At 47.1% G+C, this 19,635-nt stretch overlaps 1 protein-coding gene across 1 annotated transcript in view; it reads right to left on the bottom strand.

The window, feature by feature from the left end:
• Window positions 1-19,635, bottom strand: part of Tdp1 (tyrosyl-DNA phosphodiesterase 1) — a 77,936-nt gene that overhangs the window by 14,187 nt on the left and 44,114 nt on the right. The window contains exon 14 of the mRNA XM_028886622.2: window positions 5,363-5,465. Within this exon, the coding sequence (XP_028742455.1) occupies window positions 5,363-5,465 (103 nt within the window). The remainder of the gene's footprint in view (window positions 1-5,362; window positions 5,466-19,635) is intronic.

The following is a 19,635-nucleotide window of genomic DNA, read 5'->3' as shown; positions in this document are numbered from 1 at the left end:
TCTCACGTGACTCTGAATTTACTACTAGTCAGTCCCCACTGTAGGGCAGGCTCGTGTGAGTAAATAACTAGGCTAGTCTAGCCTAGCTGACCAACAGGGTCCCGCTCAGATATCACTTCAAGTCCCTTCACCACGTGGCAGTTTGGCTCCTCAGATCTAGGTCCCTCAGTCTGTCAACTCGGTGCCCTGGAGAGGTCTTTTCTTGGTTCTCGGGCATTTCTCAAATGCATGTTCCCAGTCTGTCTCCTTCCACATTATTTCAGTGGGAGTGACTGGTGTGGTAGAATTGAAGAGGTTATGAGAACTGCTACATGGAGCGTGTGCCCAGCTGTGACCTCCTGGGAAATTGTGGGAGGCCAAGCAATGGCTGGGCAGAGGCAGGTGGGCAGAGAAGCATGGGGAGAGACAAGGAGGAGGGTGGAGGCACAGTGCTTGTAGATTTCACTAGATCTTCCAGCCCGACCACAGTCTTGGCAGAGCCTATCAGCCTGACGGTAAGACCATCTGAGAAGAGGTCATTTGCCTGTGCTATGTGCCATCTTTGAGAACAGCAACAGTAACAATAATAATTTAACCAACACAGAGGAGGAAGATAGTAGACTTGATGATTGAAGTCACGGCTTTCTGATTTCATCCAAGTTTTTTTTTTTTTTTTTTTAATTTTTATTTTTTATCCTGACTACAGAAAAGTGGAACCTATGGTCTCAGAAGCAAATGAACCTGGGGCTCAGAAAAGGCTGGGATGGTTCTCTGTTCTGTCATCTAGAACAGTGGTTCTCAACCTCCCTAATGCTGTGACCCTTTAATACGGTTCCTCATGTTGTGGTGACCCCAACCATACAATTATTTCATGGCTACTTCCTAACTGTAATGTTGCTACTGTTATGAATTGTAATGTAAATATCTGTTGTGCAGGATATCTGATATAGGACCCCTGGGAAAGGGTTGGTCAATCCCAACCCCTCACAAAGGGGTTATGACACACAGGTCTAGAACACCTGCTCTAGATCAATTCTAAACTCTACAGTTGTCAATGGGACTGGAGGGACGGCTCAGTGGTTAAGAGCATTGACTGCTCTTCCAGAGGACCTGGATTCAATTCTTAGCATCCACATGGCAGCTTACAACTGTCAGTAATTCCAGTCTCAGGGGGAACTGACAACCTCTTCTGGCCTCCATGGGCACCGGGCAAACACGTGGTGCACAGATAAGCATTCAGGCAAACACTCATACACATACAATAATAAAATAAATCGATAAAAGTGCCAGCATGTGGCTTGGGCAGTCAGGAGTCATAGCCTGGAGGAAGAAAGGAGGTCTGCCTCTAAGGAGGCAGCACCAGCAGGCTTGTGGCCCACGAAGACCATCTGGTGGCAGGGATGAAGAAAAGCTTGCAGATGGCCTCTGGGAGGGTGGCCTGAAGAAAGGAGCCTCAGGGAAGGAAGCAGAGGCTGATGGAGACAGCCGCAGCGGCTGCAGGGATGGCCAGAGGTGACATTATCAAGCAGTACTGAGTAGTTAGGAATGACAAGAACCAGTGATTAAAAGATATGGAGAGAAAGGGTTGCCATGGGTATGTCTCATGCTTCAAAGCATGGAAGTGGGGTGACCAGTAACAGTAATTCATTAGCAATCAGACCGTCTGGCTAGTGTCCTTTAAATGATCAAGCTGATTTTGATGACATTTGCAAATGCCACATATCCTCAAGTACCTTCTGAATAATATAAGTGATAATCTATAATTTAAAAATTACGTTTTATAAGATTCAAAGGCTCAGACAATTGGGCTTGTGATGCAGATTGTCTTTCCACTGTCCAGGTGGGACACAGTCCATCTCAGCAAGTCCTGTCCTGCCACCCTAGATCAGGAGTCCAGTCTCCTAAACTATGCCCCAAACTCACCCCACAGTCCTAGCACACAGAAAACAGGACCAAATTGAAGAAACTCCCACAGAAGCCTTTCCCAGTTCCCCGGCAGAGCCCACGCTCCCCACCCGCCAGGACTCCTATCTAGAAATGTCCCTGACCACGCTTCGTGTCCTATGCTGTCAAGTTTATATCTGTGTATCTCAATGCACCCTTGAGATTCCCGAGAATGAGGACCATAGCCTGCTCTCACTCCTTCCCCAGAGCCCAGCACAGGGGTGGCTGTGGACCTGAGCTGGCATTGATGAGGTCGGCCCTAGGCCACTGAGTGTTCAGCTTTGAGGAGGGAACCGAGCAGTTCCGTGGCAGACCCCTCTTTCAAAGATGGGCGGTAACTCGTGAGCTTGTGTGATTGCTGGCTTCCCTCAAAGTCAACACCACAGACAGCACTTCCGCTGCCTTTTCAGATGCTTCCCATTCCAGCAGGCCACACAGGAGCTCTGAGACAGCCTCCTCCTCTGTTAAGAAACCAAACACTACATCCCATAGACTGACAAGGCCCACGGCAGCTCACTGTTGGGTGAGGTGCTCTGGGAATCCATCTCTGGGGCGGTTTTACACTCCCTTCTCTGCAGACAGGCCCACTGCGAGGGCATGCACTGGGAGGGCCCAGATGCGTAAGGCAGACAGAGCCTGAGAAGCACAAAGACATACAGGGTGGTCTTCACCGAGGGGGAGTCCACTGGTGGCAGCAGCCAGAGAGAAGGACTACACAGATCCCAGAGTTGGGCTGGCCCCTCCCTGCCCTCAAATCTGAACTATCAGTAATTCCTTTGACTCCACAGCTTTCTTCGGCATCTTTTTTGACCCCCTCCTTTTGTGGGATAATCTTATTTTATAAGACGCTGTAATTTTATAAATTCGTTAAAGAACACTATACTCCCCGAGTTTCCGCTTCCTCAGGCTGCACGACACCCTCATGGTTCAGCCCACATCTCACACCTGGGACATGTATCTTCCTGACCACATACAGGGGGTCTAACTATGACCATGAGCTCCCTGAGACGCAAGGTCAAAACATTTCTGTGTATTCCTTGCAATGCCTACCTTTAATGCCGTGCCCAGCCATTTAGGACTCACTGAAGGGCACATATAACTAACTGGATAAGATGAAGCTGGGACGGGGCTGTGGCTGGCCAGTCCTTACCTGTTTTATAGAAGAAACCACTGCCAAGTACTGTCCCAGGCTCTAGAGATAAGCCAACAAACTGCTGGAGATCTGTGACCTTCTTAGTATGTTTTTTTTTTCCCCCAAAAAATGCCTTTTATTTGATACATGTAAGAATAGCACAAACAGGGAATTAGAGAAGCCCACATGGAAAGGCCACAGGAACAGCACGTTCAGTTACATGATTAACATAGCCTCAAAGTTCAAGTAACTGTGTTTCCTTTCTCTTTCCCTGTTACTCTTCCTCCTACTGATCTCTCATTCTCCAGCTTTCCAGACACAAACAACAAGAACAACAAAAACAGGACATGTGTAACAGCTACAGACCTGCTGTTCATCTTTCCTCAGCCAGTGCTGTGATGCTTCAGATAAATCTGCTCATGGTTTGGAAAGCAAAGGTCAATCTCAGGCTTACCTGTAGTCAGCATGTGAGATATACTGTCATCGGGCCTGGGGCCTAGCTCTACAGAAGGGGCGGCATCCATCTTTACGTTGGCTAGAAAGTCTTCATAAATAACGCACTATCTATTTTTACCTCAAATGTGCTATATGTGCCTTGCCTTGTTCTTAATAAAGTCAATTTGGGGATTTTAAATGATTATTCCCATTTTTCTCCATGGCCTTCCTCTAATATACAGAGTATCTGCATTGAGGGGGGCCTGGAGGACATGGGCGACATTTCTGTCTTGTCAACATTCCCATGGTCAGGGATCAACTCAGAGCAGACTTTACAAACGCCAACAACCAAAGCCAAATAAGAAAGCGATCTGAGTCAGTACCAGCAGACAATTCCTACCTAGACTGAAGCCAGTCCCCATAACCACAGCAAATATCTGAGCACTGTAGTGGAGAATGACAAGCTTGCCATTTCCCAGACACGTGACAGAAGTGAAAAATCACAGGGAGCAGGCAGAAGACCGTGGCCTTGGGGACATCACATCCTTGTCCTTCAAGTAGGCTGCGACATGGAAATCTAGCGGTAAGCAGCAAGCGGATGTTTACTCAGTAGGTAACAGGAGGAGCCGAATCCTTATGAGAGCCGCTTAGTTACATCCCGAAAGCCCCTGGGGTGGAGAAGGACAGGCAAGTAGGGGAGAGTGGTTAAGAGCTGCTCCCCAGAGCACGGGGAGAAAGGAAGAAAAGAGAGTCCTGCTGGGCGTGCTAAGAAAGAGGACGCTAGCCAGGCGGCGGCGGCGCACGCCTTTAATCCCAGCACTTGGGAGGCAGAGCCAGGCGGATCTCTGTGAGTTCGAGTCCAGCCTGGGCTACAAAGTGAGATCCAGGAAAAGGCGCAAAGCTACACAGAGAAACCCTGTCTCGAAAAAACCAAAAAAAAAAAAAAGAAAGAAAGAAAGAAAGAAAGAAAGAAAGAAAGAAAGAAAGAGGACGCTTTGCAGCACGCTGTGAGACTGTGAACCCATTACTGCTCATGATTGAAGTCTCCAGCCAAGCTCATGGTACCCCTCTAGCTGACCCTAGTCCAGCCGGAGCAGCTCACAATGGACCTATTCTAAAACTACAGCAAGCAGAAAAAAAAAAAAAAAAAGAAGGAAATGGAGGGTGGCATTAACCATTTCCCTGTGTAGGCAACCCTCACTATATCCCATGATCAATGCGCCCAGAGTGTGAGGAGGGTAGGGGAGGTCTTGGGGCCTCTGCAGCTCAGAGAAATGAGTCTCTGGAAGTGTGATTCCACTGTGCGGTAAAACATACATCTTAGGCCGCCTGGTCCCCACAGGCACAGCGGACACACGTCATCTGGCGTTCGGCTGTGGAAGCTGTTAGCCATTTCAAAGCTGCCGAGGAGCTGACCTACTGGACATCTTGAGAGACTTGCTTCCAGCAAGGTGCATTTCTGGGTGCTCAGCGTCACATGTGTCCTCAGCTAAACCCAGAACGCTTTACTCCCCAGCTTTGCTACTGCCAATTCCTTTCCGGGTGTGATGTGGCTTCCAACCTCCCCCCGGCCCCATCTTTCACCTGCCCTAGCGCCCGCCCCCAGAGTCCTGTGCTTGGCTGGCTACTCCTTTGATGACTTGTCATTTCCCACTGTAGAAGGTCTTCACGTCATGCTTTACAGCAGTTATTTAAACGTGGTTACTAACCTCCTCACAACCTCTAGCCAGGTATCCCATGTTAAAAGCATCGGTTAAACTCCTGACCCCACTGCCCGACAACACTAGGCCCATACCATGACTAGAGGGAGAGAACACAGAAGTCCCCATTCACAGTAGGTGTGACCAAGTGGGTAGGTGAAGTGTGACTCACAAATGCCGACGGGAGGAAGAGAACCCCAAGCTCGTAGGAGCGGATCATCAGCTGGGTGCCGTTCTTCTCCAGTGCTCCCCAGGCGGCCTTGGACAGATTCGCGCTGCGGAGACAAGGACACAGAAGGGGCCGTCTCAGTGTGGCATCTCTGTGTGGGTCAGATGGACACAGCTGCGAGAGCACTGGTCAAAAACTGCACAGCCGCAATCAGGTTGATTCAGTTTCGAGCAAAACTGTGGCACTGAAAAGGAAGTTTAAGTCCCACTGTGCTGCAGTTCTCAGGATTTATCTAATTGCTAATTAGGGATAGCTTCACCCTCATTTGCCCCACACCAGGGCAGCTATTAAAATGATTATCTTCCTTAGAAGTATTTTTTTTTCCATGTCCAAACTCCCTCTTCTTTTTATAGTCCTGGTATTGCCACGTCTTCCAATTTTGTTGTACATAGAAGCAGCACTTAAGAAAAATCTGTGGGGCTGGAGACGCGGCTCAGTGGCTAAGTGTGTGAGTCAGTGAGGATCTTGCAGAGGACCAGAGTTAGGTTTCCAGCACCCATGTAGTTCCCGAGTGCCTGTAACTCCAGATCCAGACGATCCAATGCCCTCTTCTGGCCTCCAAGGGTACTGCACCCATGTGCACAAATCCATACACAGACACAACCACTTAACTGAAAATCATGAAAATAAATCTTCAAAAACAAAAACCTTTTAAAGGAAAATTTAATAGTATCATATACATGTCGCCACTTTCTGTCTTTTTTGGGAGAGGGACAACTGAAGCTAATTGCTACTTTCGCTTTGAAGAAAGCAGCTCTGGGGCCACCAGCCTGGTGCTTGCCGTCAGAATGAGACGGCTCCTCTAGAATTGTGTTTAATATAGACAAAGAACTGTGGGTATGGCTTTAAAAAAAATAATCCAGCACAGCAGGAGGAAGGAGACCTGGAATAGACACAAAGGAAGTGCCAAGATCACTTTGGTTCTCATTTCTACACGGATGCTTAAGAAGCTGACTTCACAGAAGTGGAGAGGAGCGCAGCAGTGGCTGGAGGCGGGGCTTAGGGAGGGCAGAGGGCGGCCAGATAACTGAGTCCTGGTGTGCCGCACTCAGTGGCCAGGGCTAGAAATAATCCCTTATACATTTATTTATCTAAGGCGGGCAGGCTTTATTGTGGCTCATAGTTTGAGGGTACAGTCTGTTATGGCTTGGCAGTGACTGTGGCTGTGGCAGCTGGACACTGTGTCCATAGTTCAGAGGCAGAGAGGGATGAAGGCTGGGCCATGGGAGGACCACATTCAAGGTGAGCCTTCCCTGTTCAGTGAAACCTTCTGGAAACATCCTCACAGTCATGCCCGGAGATTTGTCTTCTAAATAGTTCTAAATCTTGACAATCAAAACTGACCATGCATGTGTGTGTGTGTGTGTGTGTGTGTGTGTGTGTAATTTGAAGGGGAAAAATGGGGCAGGGGGTCAGAACTAACTGGGGAGAAGGGAGGGAGGAGAGAGGGTAATACAGAGGGAAGAAGAAATGACATTAAATGTATTTGAAAAAGCTATAGGGAAACCTTTTCTAAGCTATATATACTCTCCCCACACAAAGGATGCTCCACAGGAGCCATGGACTATAACAAAACTCCAGTGCCAGGAAGGGGATATTTCCCTTTATGTTGTTGGTCAGAAGGGTCCACAATCACCCCTCCAAAACACACACACACACACACACACACACACACACACACACACACACACACACACACACACACACTACAGGCTATTGCTACTGCCATTGGCTACCTCCCAGAAATTAAAGCTCTATTGCTGACGACACTACACACCTCAGTGGCAGAACTCGAAGGAATCCTGTTGGTTCTGACCTGGAAGCCTCCCCCTCCTCGAGGACCAGCACTTAGAGTATCTGAAGGTGCAATGTGAGCTGCCAAGCGAATAGTAATCAACAGCCCTACCCAGCGGCAGATCCTGGGAACTTGTCACCCATTTTAAGAAGGGCTAAGTGACAGGAGTTGTAGAGACACGAAGAGACGCGAGTTTACAGAGGTGGAAATGGTTTTTATTTTGACTTGATCGCTGTACACTGTATTCCCCACAAATGTGTGCAACTTTAGGAAAACTGCTGTTAATAAGAGGAACCTACTGCATAGACTTAAAAAATCAGCTAGGTTTGCCCAAATTCTGTTTCTCTTTCGAGATGAATATTAGGAGCTGGGTGTGATGGTGCATGTGTGTAACCCCAGGACTCTGGATGTGGAGGTGGGAAGATCAGGAGTCCAAGGCCAGCCTGGGCTACATGAGACTCCCCCTCAAAGAACAGACCTCCCTGCCTTCTCAAGCAGTTGGACCTTACTGGGGATAAGGGAGCCGGTGACACACAAGGTCACAGAGAAACATAACTGAGGAGAAAGAGAGGTATCACTTCAGGAGAACATTTTTTTTTGAAAGACAGCTAGGATTTAGGTTCCTCACCTGTCAGGGATAAATGGCATCGTCCCTGTGCTAAGGCACATGTCTAGTGGTAAAAATCAACCAGCAGGCTGAGGTGGAGGCTGTCTTCTCAAAGTTTTTCTCCCTTTCTAGGTCTCTGCCTTCTGGGTAACACCCTTGAATGTCAGCACCATGAGACCCGAGCCAAATGTGACCTGGGAAAGGCTTCCCATTCTTCCCACATTGACTGTGTTCCCTCACCTCCTGTGAGTTGAGGGTTTCTCCACAGCGGGGACAAATGGAGACCACAGGGACCCTCTTGCAGATGGCTGCCTCCTACCCTGCTTTTGTCTTTGCTTCTAGCAAAATTCCAAGGATCTGCAGCCTTCAAAATTCTACCCCGAACACTGGGAGACTTGAAAGACACTCGTAGGTTGTCTAGGTGACAAATCAACATTCCTTGAAATGTCATCTTTAATAATTTCTTACATTATGAGTAATGCTTTGAATCACTGGCACCCAGGGCAGCCAGGAAGACTGGGAATGTATTTCCAAACTCTCATGCTGTCTGCTCTGGGTGTGGGTGGTCTAGAAGCCACCAGTGTCTTCTACAGGGCAAAGAGACGCCCTGAGGCTCATGCAAAGGTCGTGTGTTCCTGGAACTCTGAAGGCCTTCCAGCTGCTCTTGATTCTGTCACAGCTTCTCAGGGGTGGCTGCTCACTATAGGCTTGATCCCAGTCCACAAAAGAAAATTTGTATCAACTCTTGAAGAATAAATTTATAATATCTACCATAGGATTTCTAAATGAATTCACAGGAGATTGTTAAGGTATGCATGGAATCCACCAGGCACACATGGGATAGTATGTTAAGTACCTGGAGAGCAAAGGCAGGCAAACGTTGAGAGAAGAACCCCATAGCCGGAGCACATTGCTTTATCTCTACTTCCGTACTAACCGTGACTCTCTAAGCACTTTCTATTCTCCTTTGCTTTAGGCTCTTGTCTCTAGAGTGGGCGTGCATGGGGACAGGGTAGTCTTTGAGACCAAAATACTTTCTCAGACCAGATTCTCCAAGCCACCCTTTGCACATCTATTTGGGGGGCTCCCATGTCACCCCAAAGAGAAAAATTCCTAGTTTCCACCGGAAGCCTCCTACCAAGAGCACGTATATGAAAGAGAGCTCATGGTAATCTGTTGGAAACGGCTATTCAAGAGAAGGGAGCCCATGAGGATGGCCTCAAGATCACACCTTACTCCGTGAATCTTTCAGAGTCTAAGCACTGGTGATGGAGGTAGCTGTCATGGCAGCGCTGAGCATCATTAGAGCTGCTGATGGGCTTGATTGTTAAGAGATCGTTTAAAGTGTATGTGTCCTCCAGGGTGACTGCTGTTACAGGGACACATGTTGGCTGGGGAAGCCTTTCTTTGCATCCTAACTATTCAACAGTCTAGGCAGCAGCTGCACAAAGAGAAGACATGGTTTACAGACCGAAGCTTGCGCCACCGGAGTGTCAGAGGTAGGGGACCGACACTGGCCTGGACAGATGTCACAGCGTTAACCGTGAATGCTGAAGAAGATCATACCGAGCAGCTGCAGTGAGGAGCGAATGACAGACCACAGCCGCTGCTGCTGACACCTGTTCCCGAATGCCCCCAGGAGCATGCCTTCCTCAAACACACACAGGCAGTACATGCTGCCTTTCTTCTGTGCTGGCTCTAGGCTTCTCTGTACTGCCCTTGGGCTCTGTTTCTCTCTATGGACTGCAACAATGTGTCACGAAAGTGGAAAAAACAGCCTCACTGTAAAGGAAAAGAAAGTCTCACACTGTAAATGATTCATGTTGTATTTCAGTACGCATAAGAAGCTAGAATTCAGAGACTGTTAAATCCCTATAAAACATCTTTGCCTACATAGATTACCACTCGAAGTATACAACAGCACTCTCTTCTTGGGCCACTGAGAACACCGGGTAGATATCTAGGACAATTCTGCATTCTAATAGACACAATACATCTTTAACTATGATTGCTCTGATTAGAAGTGGTGTTCAGCATGTTCGGCCTAATCATATCTATGTTTAATTCTGTGAAATTGTGTTTCAAAATTAGGCCTTTCTTCTTTTGATTATTTTAATTCGAAGTGTCTTTTACAATGGAGCCTATTTCCTGGGCTGATGGTGCTATTCTGCAGGCAATAGAGACCTCAGGAGATGAGGCCTGGCTGGAAGAAGCCGGGCATTAGGAGCAGGGGGCATCGTGTCCCTGTTTCCTCTATGTCTCTTTCTATACCTGGTCCTCCCTGTAGTAAGAAGCCTCTGCCACATGTTCCCACCACAATGTTCTGCCTCACCATGGCCCTGGAGCCAGCTAGGCCAAGGACTACGGAGTGGACTGCCACCTCTGATATGGTTCACCAAAACCCAATCCTTCCTGCGGGCTGCTTTTCTCCGGTATCGGGCACAGTGATGGAGGCTCTGACTAATGCATGCAGTATCCTTTGGTTTATTACTGCTCTAACAGATGGCATAAGGTCCATGCCTTCAAGTAACAAAATTACTATCTTGTGCTCCTGGTGATGAGGAGTTCAAAATGGGTCACACTGGGCTACAATCTAGGTACTGGTAGGGTCTTAAAATCCCCCTGGAGGAATTCTGACATTTCCTTCAGCGTTTAGGAGGTTTTTCTTTTCTTTTTTCTTTTTAAAGACAGGGTTTCATTATGTACTGGTACTGGTTGTCCTGAAACTCACAGAGATCCTCCTGCCTCTACCCTCTGAGTATTGGGATTAAAGGCCTATACCAGCATGCCTGCCTCCCTGCCCCCTAGTATTTAATGGCTGGTTGCCTCTCTGTTCCTCCATCTTTAAGGCCAATTTCCTTCTGTCCAGTCTCATTTAGGCCCAAATATGTCAGGCATTATAGACTTATTGGTTTATAGACTGACATTTTTAGTCACTTTTCTAAAGTAGCCTGTAACATGTTTTCAGTAAGGACCCCTACTTCAGATCCCTTTGCCCTAGAGCAGAGCTCCAAATGGCTGTCCCTGCCTCAGGTTTTTCATTCCATGTTGATCTCCTATGGTTCTCAGAAAGCATCCTTTCAACCAAAGCCTCTAATAAACACCATGGCCTGGCGTCTTAGACACCCAGGAAAGGACTGGGTCCACGCTTTTCAACCTCGGTTCCTGTCATCGTCTCCCACGACTCTCCTCACCCCCACAGATCCACAAACTTCCTTCCTTTGTCCAAGATATCTTCCACTCTGCCCACTCCTTAGAAGCCGAGGCCTCCTCTCTCTCCTCCTCCTCCTCCTCCTCCGTAAGCCCGGTCTCTTTCAGAAGCTGCTGGCTGCTACTCTAGCCCCCAGATCTTTTCCAAACACTGAATCCTGACGATGTCAGGCAGGCGAGAAACATCTACTTTACTAAGAGAGGCGGCTGGTTCACACAGCTTAGATGATGCAGCTGGTTAAGACTCGTGGTCGGAGAATAAACACTGTAGTTAGAGGACTAAAACATTCTAAGTCAAAATGTGGAGAAAGAGTCTGCTGAGAGCAATGCACAAAATGCAAAGGAAGCCAGAAGATTAGCACATGAAGAACCTGAATTACTACGTGTGTTCTGACCACAATTAGTGCTATCCTGCCAATTATCAGTTCCCTAACAGTAAATACAGTGACTTCTGTCTCTTAACACCGAATGAGGGGCCTATCACATAAGGTGTGTAAGTCCCTAGCACATGGATGGTGCTTAATAAACATTTGCTCTTACAAACATCAATACTTCGCTGAGTTTATGGTCGGTGACTGTGACCCTTTCCTCTGGTGTGATTCAGTAAGTGACAGAATGCTCGGGAAGGCAGATCTTCCCAGGCTTCCTAGTCATACAGTTTTGGTACAGACAGGTCTAAACAGCATTCACCAGACTGTATCACCGATGCCACAACCATAGCAGGCGTCCCCAAGGCAGAAACATAACTCAAGTTCTAAGGCAGGACACACATGTAAGTCCCCTGTTGTTACTACAGCAGGTAAGAAGGTGCTGGAAACATAATAGCACAGGGAAGACTCAATCAGATCTGCACATGCTGAACAACCTTAGGGATTAGCTGTAAAGAGGCTCTGCAGCAGCAAGCTAGCTTTGAAGGTACTATTGCCTGTGTGGTGTAGTAACAAAGAAATTCCACAGGAAAGGAAGAATGTGGACCACCTGATGTTTCCAGACAGACAGGTAGAGCAGGGTGCTGCAAGGACCCCGCACTCAGTGTGGGCTTTTGCAAGTCTATGTTCTCACAAATGGCCAGGTGGATTCTCATCAATCTGCTTGATCCCCAGTCACAGACAAACCACGATCACCTCGAAGAGTCTCTCATATACACAGTGAACTCCAAGTGGAGGCTCCGGCATTCCACGGCACCGTCCACACTTGTCTTTAAATGGAATCATCTAGCCTCGATCCCACAGATGCAATTATAAGGACTTCAGAAGCCATCATATCAGCACCGCGGATTCAAAATGAAAAGAATTATGGTCAAAATTCCTCCTAGCTGAGGATATAGCTCAGTGAGAGAGTGCTTGCCTAGTAAGCATGGGCCCTAGATCCAATCCAGTTAACCAACCAACCAACCAACCAACCAAACTAAAAACAAAAGACCAAATTAATAAAACAAAAACAAAAACCAAAACCCACAACTGGGGCTGATGAGATGGCTCCGGGGGTCAGGGCACTTGCCAAGAAGCCTGACAACCTGAGTTTGATCCCGGGACCGACATGGGAGAAGGTGAGGACTCCCCAAATTATCTTCTGCCCCCCTCCCACATGTGTGTACACAAGTAAGTGTAATACAAAGACAACTTAACTGACCTCTCCAAACAAATGTCATGGCCTCCTTTAAAAAAAACCGCTTTTCAAATTCTAGTCAGAACTGGTATTAAAGCACCATATCAAAGAATTTTAACATGTACTGATTCACAACCTAGATAACCAAGTATTACTTAGTATTTTGTCCTCTGCTGAAATGGTCCTTGTTTTGGTGGACCTCTTGTGGTGGGAAATCTATGACTATGAGAAGCTATAAAGAACACATATGGATTTACCATCATCTGCTCACTGGTTAAGATGGGAGATGGAGGAAATTGCCCAGGCAAAGGTAACTAGAGAACTACAAAGCAGGACGTAGGAAAGACTGGGAAAGGTTTCAGTCCTCTAGAGAACTACGACATTTTGTTAGGATGGGTCCTGGGAAATGAAATATTTTAATCATATTTTAAAGTTTCTTTTCTCTCTCTCTCTCTCCCTCTCTGAGAACTCTTTGTTCAAAGGAAACATTTCACCAACAAAAAACTAGAGTCTCCCGGAGAGGCAGGACGTGCTTGAGCTCATCTTCTTCATCTACTGTTGTGGCCTTGGGAAGGAGTTTTCAGAACTTACAGGGCTCCAAGGAACAGAGGAATAGCACAGACTGAGCCCGACCCTGGGTAGGACAGAGGAACCCAGGCAGAGGAGCGCAGGACTCTTCTCTGCACTGATGGTAGGCTGTTTATTTAGCCAGGGAAGACAAAGAGGACCAATGTATGGCCATACAATGAGCTCACAGCCTCAACCTTTGATGGCCTGAGTTTATGAGCCTGGTATTGGTGTCATTTTTTGGTCCATGTGGCACAATCTGCTGGACTTTTCTTATACTTTGAGTTTTTACAATGAATAGCACCAAGAATTATTGCTCTGAGGAATACTAGTTACTATTGATACCATTGAGACAGCCTGAGGAATAGCCTTCTTGGCCTATAACCAGCTCCAGAGCTGACAACATCGTAACTGCACAAGTTGTGCTAACCTTAGGGCGCGCTGCTTCTTCTGCTCTCAGTCTGTTACTCTGACCCTTCGTCTAGTGGCTGGATGACTTCTTTTTCCACTTCCACTGTCCCGCATGGTCCAGCTTAGCAGTCTGCATCAGTGTCCAGGAGGACTCTGCCTCCGTGTTCTAGTCTCTGTCGTCCATCCACAGATGGACTCCGAAAGAGTATGATGTGGAGGAAAAAAAGATCAGATCCGTTCAACTATTTATAAGACGAGCAGCTAAACGCTGTACCTGTTTCTACAACCACAGATAGGTGTGATACCACTCGCCATTTAGATCTCAGAAGCTGACAGTGCTCTTTATCACAATGTGTGGCAGTTACAATAGAGCCGAACACTCGACACTCCAGCGATACTAACGCAGCGCTGTGGATCGCCTGGCTGGCTCCCTTGCTACAAAGCCTCCGGTGATCCCAACTGAAGTTTAAAACCTCTCCTGCCTCCAAAACTGGTCCCACAACTTTCTGGCTGCTCTCCCACACCTCCCTACACAATGCTCTATGCCAGCTCATGGTTTTCTCCCCTCCTAACATGACCCAGGACCTTCAGGTTCATGATTTCCTCTACCTAACGCATCCCGAAGCCTATTGCCAGTCATATTCAGGGTAACACAAGACTTGAGACAATTTTAATTTACAGAGAGAAACAATCTATTTTGGCTCCTAGTTTTGGGGGTCTTACTCACCTGCTGCTGCCTTTCAGGTTTTGTGTGTCCTGTCTCTCTGCTCCTTCATTCAACAAGTTGTCTACTGGGCATCTGTCTGTGCCAGGCTTTGCTGGGGTATGACGCCCAAAACTTCAGAGCTCTCGTAAAACACTGTAGCATGCTCACTCAATGTCCATTTTCTAGTCACATCCTGGCAGCTTACAAAATTTCTCAGGTGTCGAAGTTCCCTGGCTTCTAACCATCCAGTCTGTTCCTACCAGACTCAGCCACATCATGCAAAAGCAAATGCCACCTACAGCCTGAGTCATCTGGCTGGTTCTCTTGTCCAACATCGTTTGTTAAGTGTCCAATGATTGTTCAGTCTTTTATCCATTTCTTCTGACATTTGCGAGCACACTTTTCAAACCTACTCAGGATATCATGCTGGGTGTGTGGGCCTTGGGATGGGATACTGATAGCTGCTCTGTGACTATCTGTGACTACTGATAGCTTCATCAGGTGGAGGGGGGTTAGGGTGTGTGCTTATGCTGTAGCATTTAGGGGCACCCATGGGGTACTGACTGACAGCAGCAGAGAGCATGGTTAGGGGAGAGGGTGATCACTCCCACAGGGAAAGGACGGCAGGCAGCTTCAGGAAGCACTCTTTTGTTTAGCAGAAAGGATTTGATGAGCAGTATGATTTGGCTAAGTGCGTCCCAATCGTCTGGGTGCTAAAGATTTGGGAGGTGGGTTTTTCGGTCACTGGACGCAGGCCCTTGAGGGTGATTCTGGGGCTCTCGTCTCTCTTCTTCCTTGCTTTGCTTCCTGGACAGGAAGGAAGTGGCTTTACTGCTGGAAGCACACACTATCTTAACGTGCTATTTCACTGCAGGCCCGAAGACCACACTGCCACCTGACTCACTTAGCAAAGGCCATAAGCTACAGCCCTGGTGGAAACATTAGGGGGTGAGGAACCAGAGACGGAACCTAGGGCCGCACATACACAAGGCACTGAACTATATATCCCCAGCCTTCTCTTCAGTTCTCCTTTTGAGAGGGTTCACTAAGTGGCCCAGATTGTCCTTGAACCTGTCATCTTCCCACTTCAGCCTCTTGAGTGGCTAGGATGACAGGCCTGTGTCTGGCTGGGCCAGAAATTAAAATCAAGCTGGGCAGGAAGCCAGGGTACACTGGGCAGTGGGCCTGGAGAGAGGTCCGTGAGGTCTGGCCCTGCGGCGGTAACTACAGGGAGGAGGGAAACTGGGCCACTGCAGCTTCACGGAGCAACGGGCTGAGCCGAGTCCGTGAGCTGTGCTCTTCCCGGGCTTCCCTCAGCAGCGCTAGTCTCAAAGCAGAGGTCAACGGGATGACACGGACTAGATTCCAAGTTCCCCTTGCCTGTCCTATCTGTCGTCCATATGCAAAGCTTAGGCAGAAAAATTTTACAATGGACTATTGGGGCCTGAATCTCAGGTCTCCCCACCTTATATACTGGGTCATTTGGCTCACACTATTTAAGTTCTCTATGCTTTTTTTCCCCCCACAGACCTAGAATGAGGATAAGACTAGGACCCAGCTCCTGAGAGGTTTAGAGTTAGTATAAAAAAAGGGGGTGGGGCTTATCGAGCATATAGTAAACACTATACCATATATTTGGGTTTTACTGGAGGCCAGTCCTTGGAGGGGGACTACACAGAGCATCTCATCCCAAGCCACAGGTACACCTCATGACTACTCATGTCAGCACACCAAGGGCTTCCGGGCCTAGGGGAGGATCCCAAACATTTTCCCACCAGGGCCAATGTTTCTGGAGGCTGGCTCACATGGACACAAACAAAGAAATGCTGTCTTTGCTCTGCTTGTACCAGAATGCAAGAAAGCGAAGGTGGCCAGTGGCCTCAGATCATCTCTAAAGTACAAAAGAAGTCATCTGCAGACTGTAGGGGAGGGCTGATAACATTATCTGTAACAAAGCACACAAGGCTCACCCAAGAACCCTGGTTATCGTGGGGCGCCAGGCAACCAAGTCTATTCAGTAACATCTACAAGAATTCTTTTGTGTGATCTGATTTGATTTCCTCCAAAATCACAGACAAAGGAAAGGGGAAAAAAACCCCACTGCTTCACACTCTGAGGAGCAGACAGCAGGGAAGGAGAATTCCAGAGTGATACAGCAACGCAGAGGAGGAGAACGCCTTTTATGTTTCTCCAAAAAGCCAACAGCGATTTTGTCGTCAAGCACTTGTCTCGCTTTCTCTGAGTGGCAGCACCAACATTTCTGCTCATCTCTATCAAACCCTGCCTGTCAGTTGCTAGGCAACCGTAACAGTGCTCCGGCTACTGTTAGTAACCACCTCATTTCTTGCCTCCCACAATGCATAGCTCCCATAATTGTTCCCATCGGGTTTGCCAGCCACGTCTAGGCCAATCTTCTTAGCTAAGGTTTCTTCCTGAAGCTCTGCTTCTTGCTTCCTTGATGCTGCAGTAAAAATTTGACGACTGTATTTGTCGTCATGCGCTGGTGATTTCCGTAACCACAGGATGCTCATCAAACACGGGATGATTTCATGGCAGGATCAAAACAGATGGAAAGAAAAAACCTTATTAAAACCATAAAGAACTTGCCATAGACGCAAACAACAACCAGGGAAGGGAGGAAAGAGCCACCAGTGTCAGACTAGCCAGACTGCCAGCTCTAAGTGTCTGAAGTACAGGCATCTGGTTGGAGGTACTTGTTTTTTGTTCGTTTTTAGAGTCAGGGTTCCCCTGTATAGCCCTGTGCTGGAACTCGCTCTGTAGACCAGGCTGGACTCAACTCCAAGATCTGGCTGCCTCTGCCTCCCAAGTGCTGGGACTAAAGGTGTTCAGGATGTACTCATCTTCAAGTTGGATAATTCTCATCAATCATCAAATTAGCCTCAAATTGAGTTCTTTTTTAGAAACTGTAATCTACAGAAAAGACTTAAAAAACAAACAAACAAACAAAAAAACCCCAAGGATTTATTTGTGTGTGTGAGCACTCGAGCATGCATATTCATGTGTATGCCATGCGTGTGCTAGAAACCCGTGGGAGGCCAGAGGAAGGTGTTGGCCTCCTGGAACTGGAGTTCCTGGTAACTGTGAGCCACCTGAGAGGTGCTGGGAACCAAACTCTGGTACTCTACAAGAGCAGCAAGCACTCTTTACCACTGATCTATCTCTGCAGCCCCCACAAATGAGTCCGTCAGCCATGAACTGTGTGTTAATGGGTTATAGATGCAGATCAGATAAAGGTTTTAGACACTGATTTCATGAATCAAAAGAGGCCTAACTGACTAATGTTAAAACGTTATATGGCTCAATGGACAACATTCTCATATATTTTCTATCATTAGCCTCAGAACATTCCATTAAATCAGATAAAAAGCCCACATTCTAAATGTTATTTTCCAAAATTTAAATGGCAAAGCTAGCAAATGATAATTCAAGTTGGAACTTAGGTCTTTGGATCTTGGTTCGGGTTATTTCTTCAAATAATATGGTTGGCTAACATCACATTCTGAGGGGTACTAGGCTTGGACAGGATCTTGGGGCTGTTGAAGCTACTAAACACCTGAGCCAACTAACGGTAACAGTTTCAAGTTGAAGAATACAGTAGCTAGGGTGCAGGAAGAGGAACGCAGGGCACTCTACCTTTTATTTTCCCCCTCCTTTTTTTTTTTTTTTAACTGTGTGTGTATATTACCAACTTTAAAAAGTCTTTCAAGGGTTCTGATTCAAATCGTGAAACACTGAACAATGACATCTCAGTAAACATAGACATCGCGTACGGGAGTGGCCCACGGTGGTAACACACTAGACCCCTACTGTCTAGTGCTAGCACAGTCATGACTAAATTGATAGTGATGCTGGCGTAAATGAACCCAATATACTGCCAGCCATGTAAAGTTCCTCGTACACACAGTGATATATATACTGTACACAGTAACTGACAGCAGTAACAAGTTACATGTCACTGGTATATGTATTTACTATACATTTTACCCATGGAGTGTACTGCTCATAACAGAGAAAGTGAGTGAGTGAGAGAGAGAGAGAGAGAGAGAGAGAGAGAGAGAGAGAGAGAGAGAGAGAGAGAGAGAATGCGCTGTGTGAAGCGACATCGAGGGACCATGCTGAACCCAGCACAGTGGTATATGCCTTTACTCCTAGCTTTTCAAGAGGCTGAGATGAGAACTCTGCATATTCAAGTCCAGCCGGGACAACTTAGTGAGGCCCTAACTCAAACTAAAATACATTTTTAAAGAAGGAGCTGGAGGGACGGATGGATGGCCGAGCAATAAGGAGCACTGGCTGCTTCCAGAGAAGGAGCACTGGCTGCTTCCAGAGAAGCTGGGTTGGAGCAAGCACCCACCGGCGGCTCACAACCCTCTGATGCCAGTTCCAGGAAATCTGATGCCCTCATCTGGCCTGCAGAGGTACTGCATGCATGTGGTACAGAAACTTACATTCAGGCAAATATCCATATACACAAAGTAATATTTTTTAGAGGAGGGAAGGGAATGTATAGCTTGATTCTAAAACCCTTTGTTTTATAGAAAACACAATCCTCAAGACCAGGAAGCCAATGTCCTCACTTACAGGTGGCTGGGAAATAACATGTAAATAGATCTGGGCAGTAAATACAACAGCCAAGCACACCTCTAAGGCGACAGATACACTTTTGTAGATTAGAAACTCAGATCTTTTGAGATCCTGCTGCTAATCTTTTATAATACTATCATTTTTATCAATTCTACACACTTTAATGAATACTTTGAATAAATACCAATAATGCTTTGTTGAGAAGCACACTATTTTTCATAAGTTCAAGTTAAGTACATTAAAACCCTATCTTATTCTAAAGCCCAGGATCAAGTGCTTTTTTCAAAACAGAAAAGTTTTAGTTTTAATTGCGAGTGTGGTAGGGTTAGGTGAGGGGGGGAGGTTATGTGCATTTGAGTGCAGGTGCCCCCAGAGTCCAGAAGAGGGCGTCTGATTCTCTGGAGCTGGAGATGCAGGTGGTTGTGAAGTGCCCAACATGGGTGCTGAGATCCAAACTTGGGTCTTCTGCCAAGGGCAGTACATGCTGTTAGCCACTGAGTCATCTCTCCAGCCCGGAATAAACCTTCTAAAAGCACTTCTGGATTCCAGCCAATTCAAAGGATAAAATCCACTGATGTGGAACTCTTTCCCACAGGCCTGTGCTGTGGAACAATCGTTGTACACCGTAAATATGTATTACTCTCATTGGTTAAAAAAGAGCTGGCTCCCCTATAGCTGGGCAGGAGGAGATTGGGTGGGAGAGCCAG

Source organism: Peromyscus leucopus, chromosome 14 (genome assembly GCF_004664715.2).
Source record: "Peromyscus leucopus breed LL Stock chromosome 14, UCI_PerLeu_2.1, whole genome shotgun sequence".
Classification (NCBI taxonomy): domain Eukaryota; kingdom Metazoa; phylum Chordata; class Mammalia; order Rodentia; family Cricetidae; genus Peromyscus; species Peromyscus leucopus.
The sequence above is the reverse complement of the archived record's forward strand: the minus strand, read 5'-3'. Positions and strand labels throughout refer to the sequence as shown.